Source organism: Agrilus planipennis, unplaced genomic scaffold, assembly GCF_000699045.2.
Source record: "Agrilus planipennis isolate EAB-ADULT unplaced genomic scaffold, Apla_2.0 scaffold104, whole genome shotgun sequence".
NCBI classification, from domain to species: Eukaryota; Metazoa; Arthropoda; class Insecta; order Coleoptera; family Buprestidae; genus Agrilus; species Agrilus planipennis.
This window is the reverse complement of record NW_020438892.1, coordinates 740,216-751,978: the sequence shown is the minus strand read 5'-3', so window position 1 is coordinate 751,978 and position 11,763 is coordinate 740,216. Positions and strand designations below refer to the sequence as shown.

General features: G+C 35.5%; 3 protein-coding genes across 4 annotated transcripts in view; all 3 read right to left on the bottom strand.

The window, feature by feature from the left end:
- Positions 1-1,137: 1,137 nt before the first annotated feature.
- LOC108737136 (farnesol dehydrogenase) lies at positions 1,138-2,882 on the bottom strand. Its single transcript, XM_018469828.1, has 4 exons — positions 2,743-2,882; positions 2,137-2,598; positions 1,406-1,558; positions 1,138-1,280 (listed from the first exon to the last, which is right to left on the bottom strand). The coding sequence occupies exons 1-4, from the start codon at positions 2,836-2,838 to the stop codon at positions 1,239-1,241; spliced, it is 753 nt and encodes a 250-aa protein (XP_018325330.1). The 5' UTR covers positions 2,839-2,882; the 3' UTR covers positions 1,138-1,238.
- Positions 2,883-5,913: 3,031 nt separating this feature from the next.
- LOC108737137 (farnesol dehydrogenase-like) lies at positions 5,914-8,370 on the bottom strand. Its single transcript, XM_018469829.1, has 4 exons — positions 8,008-8,370; positions 7,196-7,654; positions 6,283-6,429; positions 5,914-6,161 (listed from the first exon to the last, which is right to left on the bottom strand). Exons 1-4 carry the CDS (start codon positions 8,101-8,103, stop codon positions 6,117-6,119), a joined length of 747 nt encoding a protein of 248 aa, XP_018325331.1. The 5' UTR covers positions 8,104-8,370; the 3' UTR covers positions 5,914-6,116.
- Positions 8,371-9,190: 820 nt separating this feature from the next.
- Positions 9,191-11,763, bottom strand: part of LOC112906865 (farnesol dehydrogenase-like) — an 11,084-nt gene continuing 8,511 nt past the window's right edge. For both annotated transcript variants that reach the window (XM_025981933.1, XM_025981934.1), the window contains 3 exons: positions 9,857-10,318; positions 9,647-9,799; positions 9,191-9,302 (listed from right to left, as the gene is read on the bottom strand). In XM_025981933.1, coding sequence (XP_025837718.1) covers positions 9,261-9,302; positions 9,647-9,799; positions 9,857-10,318 — 657 coding nt within the window. In that variant the 3' untranslated portion in view covers positions 9,191-9,260. The remainder of the gene's footprint in view (positions 9,303-9,646; positions 9,800-9,856; positions 10,319-11,763) is intronic.

Genomic DNA, 11,763 nt, shown 5'->3' with positions numbered 1-11,763 from the left:
ATTTCCCTAAAACTAGAACAGCCCACATCCTTAACTATTTGCGAACAGTAATCTAATCTAGGTCTACCTCTACCCCTCCTAACTCCTGTTTCTGCCTCTAATATGTCTCTGACTAGACCTTCATGCCTGAGAAGGTGTCCTACCAACCTATCTCGCCTATTTTTTATTGACTTCCATAGAGTCCTCTGTTCTCCTATTCTTTCCAATACCTCTTCATTTCTAACCTTTTCTACCCACGATATCCTCATCATCCGCCTATAACACCACATTTCGAACGCTTCTAACCTTTTCTTTTCCGCCGCTCCCACTGTCCATGTTTCGCACCCGTACAACGCCGTGCTCCAAACATACACCTTTAACAACCTTTTTCGAATTTCTAAATTAACCGTTCGCGAGCATAGAAGTGACTTCTTTTTATTAAAGGCGACACGACCCTGCGCTATCCTCTGCTTTATATCCCTACTACTCCTTCCATCCTCACTTATCTGACTTCCTAGGTATCTAAAATCAGCCACTTCTTCTAATTTTTCGTCTCCTATCTTTATATTCGCTCTTTCCCTACTTTTTCTTCCCTTGCATATCAGTATTTTAGTTTTACTTTTATTTATTTTCATACAGTACTGATCTGTCAGTACCGCTTCCATTTTATTTAAAGCTATCTCTAGGTTCGTGAGTGAGTTCGTAGCTGTGCAAAAAAAATTGCAAATTTCGAACTCAACATTATCATTATTTCATAATCTGTTTTCCCCCTGACTAATAGAAATTGATATCAATCTATTCTAAAATTTTTCACAATTGCGGTTGTTATCCTGTCCTGTCCTTTTGAAGGCCAGAAACAAGCGAACTAAAATTAACTACGATTTAGCCCTTTGTTTTACGACAATTTGATCGTACCTGCGATAGTACAATACAGTTATTGAAGTGGTTTAAAATGTTACTGTTATCTGCTAAATATCACCAAGTCGTGGTGGAATACCTGTTGAAATGATAAGATACGGTGTGTTGTGTGTCATACTGGATTTCTTCGAAATAATTTTGCAAATATTATTATTATTAATGCCGCGTTTGTTTTTCACTTTAACAAAACCGTCGTAATATGGAGGTAAAATTGATTGAAAGATTAATTGAAGGAGACGATTTAGATTTAAAAAATGCCTTTATTCGGTTTTTAATTTGCATTACAGTAAATAGAATAAATCAAAACAACAAATTGGTGTATTAAATTAATTAAACGGTTATTAGTATGGCTCGTCAATCCCCGCAATTGTCAATTCTTGGACCTAAAAATGAAACCAACAATTATAAAATACCTACAACCATTGAAAAACAGAAAATTAAACCACTCTAATAATAATTAGCTACGTTAGTATTTTAAAGGATTTGGTAAGACTGTTTAAAAACGTACTTGCACGTGAGGAGGGGTACCTAGAACGTACAAAACACCGTTTGCTATATCTTCCGGATTTGAACCCTTGATCTTGCTGAAAGACGTGTTAGGGTCAACTTTCATGCCGGCTGCTTTTTGAAACTCAGTGTCCACGTGTCCTGGACTTAGACTCTAAAAGCAATTGTTTAAACAAAAGACATGCAGTGAATTTCCCGATTGGAAACATTAACTTCGTAAAGCACTGTTTATATAGATACTTGCGAGATTAGGTTAGGTTGGGTTATAAAAACGCAAGGAACTATACATACTTACAACATTCACAGAATGCTTAATTATTGTATAATTATGGGGCATGGTGTAACAGAAATTAGTGAAAAGCTTGCAGGAGGTGATAGAGCTCTTTAAAACACGAAATCTAACCAAAAATGTTTGTAAATTGTAACCATCGTTGTCGAAGAAAACGTTTTATTTCGACCCTGGTTGAGAAATACGGCCCGCAACGCTGCATTCAATAAGCACCAGTGCTAACAATACGAAATCTAACCAAAAATGTTTGTAAATTGTAACCATCGTTGTCGAAGAAAACGTTTTATTCCGACCCTGGTTGAGAAATACGGCCCGCAACGTTGCACTCAATAACCACCAGTGCTATTGTTTACTACAGCTTCCAATGCTCTTTCTGTTACATCCTCTACACTTACGAGGCCAGGTTACAAAAACTGTGACGCTAATAATACAACAGAACTTACTGTTATTTTAATTTTTAATTTGTTATGAATAAATTCGTGTCTTAGAGTTTCAGCCAGGGCTGTAACAGCATGTTTGCTGGCAGGATAAGCGTTGACGCCGGGGTAGTTTATCACCCTATGACCGACGATACTGTTAATGTGAATGATATGACCGTCTACATTGTTAGCTCTCATGTCTTTAACAGCTTCCCTTGTCGCTATACTCAATCCTAACACGTTCGTGTCCAATATATCTTTCCATTTCTGCGTTTCACCATCAATTAACGAGGTCGTTCTTGCAACCCCCGCATTGTTTATGAGAACATGCACCGGCCCCAGGTTCTTCTTAACCCACTCGAATCCGTCTATGATCTCGTTCTCTTTTGTTATGTCAACCTTGACCGCATGAAGCTTGCCCTTGGCCCCTTCTAATTTTTTCGCAAGCTCTTCGACCCGTTCTTTCCTTCTAGCAAATCCAGCAACCTGTTGATTTGTTTAATTAAACACAAATATTACGTCTGAATCACTCTTCTACCTACCCGTACAATTTAATTTGAATTATCAGGTAAATATTCGTTGTTTTCAAAACAGAAATGTATTTGTAGGTAGTAAATAAAATTTACTTACAATTAGACCTTGTTTAACCAGTGCTTCGGCTATTGCAGCCCCTAATCCAGAACTAGCGCCAGTTACGATGGCTACTTTTCCTACCCAACGTTCCATTTTCTATAGTGGGTTCGGTATCACTGGTTTTGGAGAGAAACCAACCCGATATATAAAACAATTAACGTTACCAACAAATGGTGGGGAGTTAAGTGTTTGCAGTTTGAAGGTCCTTGGATGAATCAACACAGATATGATCAAATATTATATAAGCAGATTGTAGAAATGATTAAATTATATGTGTTGCCTTTCGATACGTTTACTATTTTTTTTTGTGCAAGTGTAAATATAATGAAATTGCTTTGGAATGTTCAAAACAATTTTAATTGTACGCTTTTTGAGCACGGCAGTAGATGGGATACTGGCTAATAGCAGTAGTAAACATACCTAAAAAGAGAGGCGCGGATAGGTGCGAGACATTTAGAACAATTAGCTTAACTTACCATGCGTCAAAAACCTTAACTAGAATTGTACAGAAATGAATGAAAAAATGAGCGGAAGAACTATTAGGGGAAGATCAATTTGGGTTTAGAAGAAGTAGAGGAACGCGAGAGGCCATTCTAGCTTTACGGATAACAATAGTGAAAACGATGGAAAAAGGAAAGAGTGCGTACATAGGATTTGTAGATTTAGAAAAAGCTTTTGATAATGTTAAATGGGACAAGATGTTAAATATACATAAAAATGTAGGGATGAGTTACAAAGATAGAAGAGTGATACTTAGTTTGTATAAAAAGCAACAGGCAGTTATAGAGCTAGGGATGCAACGTAGAGAAGTAAATATTAGGAAGGGAGTCAGACAGGGATGTACACTGTCACCGCTACTTTTTAATCTATACATCGAAGACGCGATCAACATCGTTAAAGACAGCACAACTGTAGGGATAGATGTACAAGGGAAAAAGATTAGTATGCCTTAGATTTGCAGATGATATAGCAGTATTAGCGTCTATCAAGGAGGAGTATCTAGGAAGTCCGATAAGTCAGGATGGAAGGAGTAGTAGGAATATAAAGCAGAGGATAATGCAGGGTCGAATCGCTTTCTATAAAAAAAGAAGTTACTTCTATGCTCGCGAACGATTAATTTAGAAATTCCAAAAAGATTGTTAAAGGTGTATGTTTGGAGCACGGTGCTGTACGAGTGCGAAACATGGACGGTTGGTAGGTAGGAAAAGAAAAGGTTAGAAGCGTTGGTAATGTAATGTTACAGGCGAATGATGATACCGTGAATAGAGAAGGTTAGAAATGAAGAGGTATTAGAAAGAATAAAAGAACAGAGGACTCTGTAGAAGTCAATAGAAAGAAATAGACGAGATAGGTAGGTAGACACTTCTCAGGTATGAAGGTGTAGTCAGAAACATATTAGACACACAAACAGGAGTTAGAGTTAGTAGAGCTAGATCTAGATTAGATTACTGTTGGCAAATAGTTAAGGATGAGGATAGATCTGGTTTTGGAGAAATGCGAAGGTTAGCTCAGGATAGGAAAGAGTGGAGGTTCAACCAGGACTGAAGGCCTTATGAAGATGAATATTCCAATAACTGTTTTATAAATCAAGATGTATTTTACAATAACTTTTATTTTTAGAGAAACTAATTCCATAATGTATTACAGATAATTAGTTGTTTATTTAAGTTTTTATATGCCATTATCGGCATTGCAAGTCATTTTTGATAAGAGGTTCACGATAACGAGTCTTGTTCTCTTTGGACATTTACAGATCTTACGTAACAAGAACTGCTGATATAAATAATTTAGTTTACATATAACACTGTTTTTGTAAGAAAAAATGATGAAGCTCAGTTTCTGATCCTGAGTGAAACTAACTAATTAAGTATTTTGGTTTTAAATTAGTGGTTTATCCTGTTTAAAATATTATATTTTATAAATTTACAATGATACGCATTACATAAATTATTTTTAAAGTCACTCACCCACAAAGCTAGAAGTTAAAATGGTAAATTGCCTATAATGAAACCTGTAGTATTACCATAAAACTATAATAAATCTGTAGTGCTTGACCTGAGATTAGTTTTCACAAAAATTGTAAACTTGCCTTCTCAAAATTAATTCTTGGTAAAAAAAATATTAAATATTCCCATAAATCATTTAGTTGTTTTATCAAGGTTGCTCTACCGGCATGTCATTCGCTTTAGACACGTTGGTGACCCCTGAAGGCCACTCTTTCCTATCCTGAGCTAATCTTCGCATTTTCCTAAAACTAGATCATCCCATATCCTTAACTATTTGCGAACAGTAATCTAATCTAGGTCTACTTCTACTTCTCCTAGCTCCCGTTTCCGCTTCTAATATGTCTCTGACTACACCTTCATGCCTAAGAAAGTGTCCTACTAAACTATCTCGCCTATTTCTTATTGACTTCCATAGAGTCCCCTGTTCTGCTATTCTTTCTAATACCTCTTCATTTCTAACTTTCTCTATCCACGGCATCCTCATCATTCACCTGGAATATCACATTTCGAACCCTTTTCTTTTCTGCTGCGTCCACTGTCCATTTTTGAATTTCTAAATTAACCGTTCGCGAGCATAGAAGTGACTTGTTTTTATTAAAGGCGACTCGACCCTGCGTTATCCTCTGCTTTATATCCCTACTACCCCTTTCGTCCTGACTTATCTGACTTCCTAGATGCCTAAAATCAATCACTTCTTCTAATTTTTCGTCTCCTATCTTTACATTCGCTCTTTCACTACTTTTTCTTCCCTTGCATACCAGTATTTTTGTTTTACTTTTATTTATTTTGAATCAGATATTGTCAAAAGCTTTTTCTAAATCTACAAATCCTATGTACGCGATCTCTCTTTTTTATATCGTTTTCTCTATTGTTACCCGTAAAGCTAGAATGGCCTCTTGCGTTGGTTTTATAATAATAAAATTATTTACTACTCTATTTTGTGTGTGATATTTTATATGTACATTGCGATTAGGCGAAAAAGGTATGGAGTCCATAAACATCCTTAAATTTTTATGATCAGCAGTTTAACACTTCTGGAGTTACGTTTAGTTGCTGGATGTTATACAATGTAACTTTAGAATAAAAAAGTTATTACATTCTTGCAAAATTACATTCGTCAACAGAGAATGCACAAATTACCTGCACATATTATGAGGCAGTATAACGAAAAGGAAAAATATTTATTGACATTTGGATATACAATAGCAAGAATCACATCAAGTGTACTGTACATACATATATTAATTTAGTTTTCTTTTATTGTAGACTATATAATTTAATAATAAGAAGGACCGAAACTTTTGGCTTTGTTCCCACAAATAATATATTTTAAGGTCAAATGCCCCCCTAGATATATGTCTATTATTAGATGAACGTTTCTCCCATAGGCTTAATAGTTAATTCTTTGACCTGAAATATTAAAAAAATTAAATTTTATTGGCGATCATATAACAAACGAAAAACTGCTGGAGGTCATCATTTTGAAAAATTCTAATGGAAAAGTTCACTCTGAAGAAACGAATCGACTTACTTGGACATGGGGTGGTGTTCCAACAGCGTAAACAACCCCGTTCGCAATATCTTCGGGGTTCAATGTAGGGGCCGTTTTTAGATTAGGAGGCAACTCGAAGGTTGCGGCCTTAAATATTTCGGTAGCAACCAAACCTGGACTTACACTCTAAAATAATTCACTTTTTAGTATTAATGAGAACAAGTAACTCGCAAAATGACTATAAACATTAATTGTTAATTAACAAGAATGTAAGAATTCTGACCCGGCGCCTCCACCGAAAATAATCATTAAGTTTAATATCAAGTTGCGGTAATTGAACGATATTATACCTATATATAAATACTCAAAAAAACAAGAAAAGATTTGTAGTTACTGAAGAAATTACAGTAAATTGACGAAACGTTTAACGAAATTTCGATTTAGAAAATACTACAAATGGCGCAGTAAGCGCCATCTGTAGCACGATGCTACATTTTAGGATTACGTATGCTTCAACAAGGTCCACTTGTGTGGATATCTACTTGTTGAAAACGAATCCCGGCGTAGCCAACCTCAACGTGATAGGCACGTTAGCCCGGGATTCGTTTCAGCAGGTACATATCCACACAAGTGGACCTTGTTGGAGCATACGTAATCCTAAAATGTAGCATCGTGCTACAGATGGCGTTTACTGCGCCATTTGTAGTATTTTCTAAAACGCACTGTTAAGACAGTAGGTAAAGGTTGGTCTGTGTTCTGTCGGAGCTGCCTGCGACGCGCTGATGAGATCCAAAAAATTCGAAATCGCGATCCGCGTCTGGCAGTTTCGACAGAATACAGACCACTTCGAATTATTTTATTCGAAATTTCAATTGTTTTTCTTCTTTTACTGTTTTGGTCCATATCGCTAGATACGATGTATACCTTAATTCATTTTTAGAATTCAACTAACCGAAACTTTGATGTTTAGGCAGTTTTCGATCAATTCGTATCGCCAGCTGTCGGTTAGAGCGGTTACGGCATGTTTAGTGGCCGGATACAGGTTCATGTTCTTCCATATGGGCACACCGTGGCCCACAACGCTGTTTATATGGACAATGTGACCGTCGACTTTGTTGCAAATCATATTTTTGATAGCTTCCCTTGTGCATAGGCACAACCCGAGAATGTTTACATCCAGAACTTGCTTCCACTTGTCAGTTTCACCGTCAATCAACGAAGTGTACGGCAAGATGCCCGCATTATTCACCAGTATGTGAATTGGACCGAGTTTTTTCGAAATTTCTTGGAACCCTTTTATAATCTCATTTTCTTTGGTGACGTCAATCTTGAAACCGCACAATTTGCCTCTGCCTTGTAGTTTTTTCGCATTTTCATCGATCCTTTCTTTGTCGGGAGCGACACCAGCCACCTGGACACGCACAAAAGGGGTAAATTAACCCTTAATAATAAGCAGCCGATTTTCAGTATCTAGGAAGTCTGATAACTCAGAATGGGATGACTTAAGAGGAGTGGAGGTGGACCTAGATTAGATTACTGTTCATGAATAGTTAAGGATGTGGGATGTTGGGATGTTCTAGTTTAATGCAATGGCTAATTTTTCTGTCAGGGGTCGTCAAAGTTTACTATTAACAATTAGAGTAAAAATTTGACACATCCGTGCTTTTATGTTTAATCAAAAATTAAAACTTACAAAAACATCCCTAAATGTGGATTAATACTCAATTATAAGTAAATTGAAACTGAAACAGATATGTAACGTACGACTATTCCACTTTCTGCCAATCTTCGAGCTATGGCAGCACCGATACCAGCGCTAGCGCCTGTTACAATGGCCAATTTTCCACACCACCGTTCCATTTCTAACACCCGATCAACGAAAAATTTTTAATAGACAGTAAAATTGCCAAATGTTCTTTATGATCTTGTAATCGATTGCCAATTTTGTAAAATGTCACTAATTAATGGTATCCATGGCGAAAACGGGAAACAAATTTTCAGTTGACAATAAAGATACAATATATTATGCAATTAATAAAAAATGATCCCACGAAATTCTCAAACAGCTACAGATTGCACCTTTTAGCACATTACTAACGTAGATGACTTACGAATCATTTCTAATTATTATTTGTTAGAGGTACCTGTTATACGTGTTTATCAAAATATAAAAAGTTACAAAAAGTGAAAACAAAAACGCAATAAGTGAATACTTATTCTACAAATAATTCTGGATTAGTAGTTTAATTAATCATTGTGTGTACAATATTATGAGTATTAATTACATTTTTAATTGGATTCCCGATTTTTACTGCAAAATAGAGTTACCATTACAAACAGTATTTAATACCAAAAGCTATTGTTTTTGTGAAAATTATTACAACTGTTTCTCCATTATTTACCTGGTATATCAAAAGTATTCTAATAACAGAATTTCAATGAATTATGAAATTAAATACAACACAAAGTTTCAAGAAAAGTGTATTGGATATTGATTTATCACCTGATGATGTCACAAATAGCAAGTAATAAAACAATTAAAGAAATAGTCAACTTTTTAAAACGACTCTTTATTTATTGTATTTGTTCTGATATGATAGGATAAGTTAAGGTTAAGAAGGTGTGAACCTTAAAGTATTAAAAGTACTAAAATATCCAAGAAAATATCTCGCTGCTCTATGCCGACACAGCGTTTTTTCCGTGATGTCACAAGAGCATCGTCTAGCCAGAGCGTTTACTTTTCGGTACGTGCTGTAAGAAATACGTTAGGCGTGATACAAACTTCTCTATATTCTTGGGTTCAAGTTGTTTTTTTGAATCAAACAACCTTTAACGAATTGTACAGTAAATTTAGTAGTTTCTCTCTAAATTACCAATTCACTTATTTAAATTGAATAATAAATCAGATTATTGATTATTGTATAATTATTTATTTCAAAGTCGACGTTTCATAACATACGTAACATAACAATGTTATTGTTTATTCAGATCATTTTAAATCATTAAAATGCAGATAATCAGTCTATTTCACCAACAGGTTTAATGGTCAGCTCATGAACCTAAAAGATAAAACCAGATTAATTATAAAATGAATATTATATATAACAGGGCAAAAGTAGTATTACGTAGTTAGTATCAGCAATTTCTCATGCTGCAGTGTACGATGTGTTGCATATCTATTTACAAACAACACAAAGAAAGTGATTAAAGAAATTGTTCACAAAAGTGAATTTCGATCACTCGAAGCAATGATACTAACAGTTTCGATCTCACAGTGACTGATATGGGGGAAGAACTAATTATAATAATAATAATTATTATTATTAATATTTTGTATATAGTTTAATTTTGACTTTCTGTGCGTCTTGTGCTAGCAACAAGTTCAGATAATTGTATGGTTTACTTGAACATGAGGAGGGGTGCCGAGGACGTACAAAACGCCGTCTGCTATATCCTTGGGATAAAGACTAGGCCGGTTGCCGATAGCTTTGATAGCTTTTGGATGAAAACCTGCGGACTCATACAGATTGGTTGACACAAGTCCTGGACTAATACTCTAAAAGAAAAAAGGTTCTGATGGGATCGTAAGTGTTACGTTGTCAACCAGACTTACGGTCACCTTGATTCCAAGACCTTTAAGGACAATTTCGCGTCTCAAAGTTTCTGTCAGTGCAGTTACGGCATATTTAGAAGCGCAATAGACGTTGGTCCTTGAATAGGGCAGAACAGTATGCCCGGAAATGCTGTTTATGTGTATGACATGACCTTTGATCTCATTGCTCGTCATGTGCTTGACAGCTTCTCTCGTGGCCAAACACAAGCCGAAAACGTTCGTGTCCAAAACATCCTTCCACATTTGGGCATCGCCATCGATGAGATCATTATCCCTGGCGATTCCGGCACAATTAACTAGGATATGTACAGGACCTAAGTGTTCCTTGATCCATTCGAAACCGTCAACTACTTCAGATTCGTTTGTTATGTCGACAGCAAGAGACCAGAACTTTCCCTTCGAATTTGTCAATTTTTTATCGAGTTGATCTAAAGTTGCCTTACAAATGTCGAGTCCAGCGACCTACGTACATATAAAGTTAGGTTTTTGCAATGCAAGATTAATATTGTAGTGTTCGTGGGTTTAAAAAAAATTAACTTCTAAGAATGAATTTACATTAATTTATTAAAGAACTTAAAAACACTATTAAATTATTAGTAAACTTAGGTTATGAATTACTCTAATCGATAAGCCGTTCACGCACACGTGTGCCCGATCGCACACAAACACACTCGTGCTCGCTGCAGTATCATAAGTTATGAGGTAAAATAAATATAAAGAAGACTGTAGCGTATTGATAAAAAAAAGAAAGGTCTTACCCCAACTAACCACAACAGACAGTTTAAAAACCAGTCTTGCGTTCAAAATGCTCGCAGCCTGTAAGTGTTCGCGTTGTTTTTTGAACTGTTGTGGTTAGTGAGGGTAAGACCTTTCTTTTTTTTATTGTAAGGGTTCTTGACTTGTCTAGTCGAACTCGCTGTTGTATGAGATCGTCCCTCTATCCATCAAGAACAAGACGATAGCTACCTTTTTCAGGCTATCATCGGACGTATTTGGATAGTCTCGCGATATTCGCCTTGTACTTTAACAGACTTTCTACTGTCTTTCGATGGAGCACCAGGCTCCCCCTTCACGTCAACAGTTCCTTCAATCTCAGTTATACTTTCTTGCTTTCCTAGAAGTCGGCTGTCAATCCGTTCTGGTATAATTGTCCTCAGGAACTTGTAGTTCTTCCACCCGTGTATCAATTTCCTTAATTTGACATTCAACGTTATTTTCTGCTTCGGCTAATTTGTCCGGCAATTGTCCTTACAATTTTCTTTTAATTTCTCTTCAAATTTATCTAATGTTCCATCTAAACACTTTAAATTTTTAATTAGCACCTTCGAATGTTTCTTTAATATTGTGGAATTTTCATTTAATTCGTTTTTAAATTTTATTCCAGTTCTCTAATGTTTTCGAATTTTCGCTTAGTTTTTCTTCCAAACCCTTTTCGTAGAACTTTAGTGTTAGTATTTTGTTTTAATTTTTCCTTAAATTATTCTCATATTTAAAATTTTCGATTAATTTGTCTTCCAAATCTTTTAAATTCCCATGTAGTTTTTTTTTTAAATTTTGATTCAATTCTGCTTTCACTTTATTTAATTTCTGTTTCCTTTCCTTCAAATACAGCTCCCGTCAAAATCGATGTTAAAAAAAATGTATTCGAATACTCTGGAAAAGTCTTTACCTTGATTGAAAATTTGGGAACTGTTATTGTTCGGCAGCGTCACAGGTCTGTAGCACAAAGGTTACAAGCTACTCTTCCAATTAACCATCATCGGCAAACAAAAGAAAAACTAAATATAAACAAATAAAACTAACAAATTACTTACTAATAAATTCTTAACACATTTTTTAAATGAACGAAGTGATAAATTTGATAGACGTTTAGAGGAGGTTGTAATATCATTGTACATTGCACAAAC

Bases quoted from the DNA above. Each gene is read 5' to 3' on its own strand.
- LOC108737136 (XM_018469828.1), bottom strand. From the start codon at position 2,838: ATGGAACGTTGGGTAGGAAAAGTAGCCATCGTAACTGGCGCTAGTTCT. The intron at 2,599-2,742 runs GTAAGTAAATTT...ACAAATCAACAG, and splicing joins TGGTTAAACAAGGTCTAATT to GTTGCTGGATTTGCTAGAAG. The intron at 1,559-2,136 runs GTAAGTTCTGTT...AATTGCTTTTAG, and splicing joins AATTAAAAATTAAAATAACA to AGTCTAAGTCCAGGACACGT.
- LOC108737137 (XM_018469829.1), bottom strand. From the start codon at position 8,103: ATGGAACGGTGGTGTGGAAAATTGGCCATTGTAACAGGCGCTAGCGCT. The intron at 7,655-8,007 runs GTACGTTACATA...GTGCGTGTCCAG, and splicing joins TGGCAGAAAGTGGAATAGTC to GTGGCTGGTGTCGCTCCCGA. The intron at 6,162-6,282 runs GTAAGTCGATTC...TTAATATTTCAG, and splicing joins GAACACCACCCCATGTCCAA to GTCAAAGAATTAACTATTAA.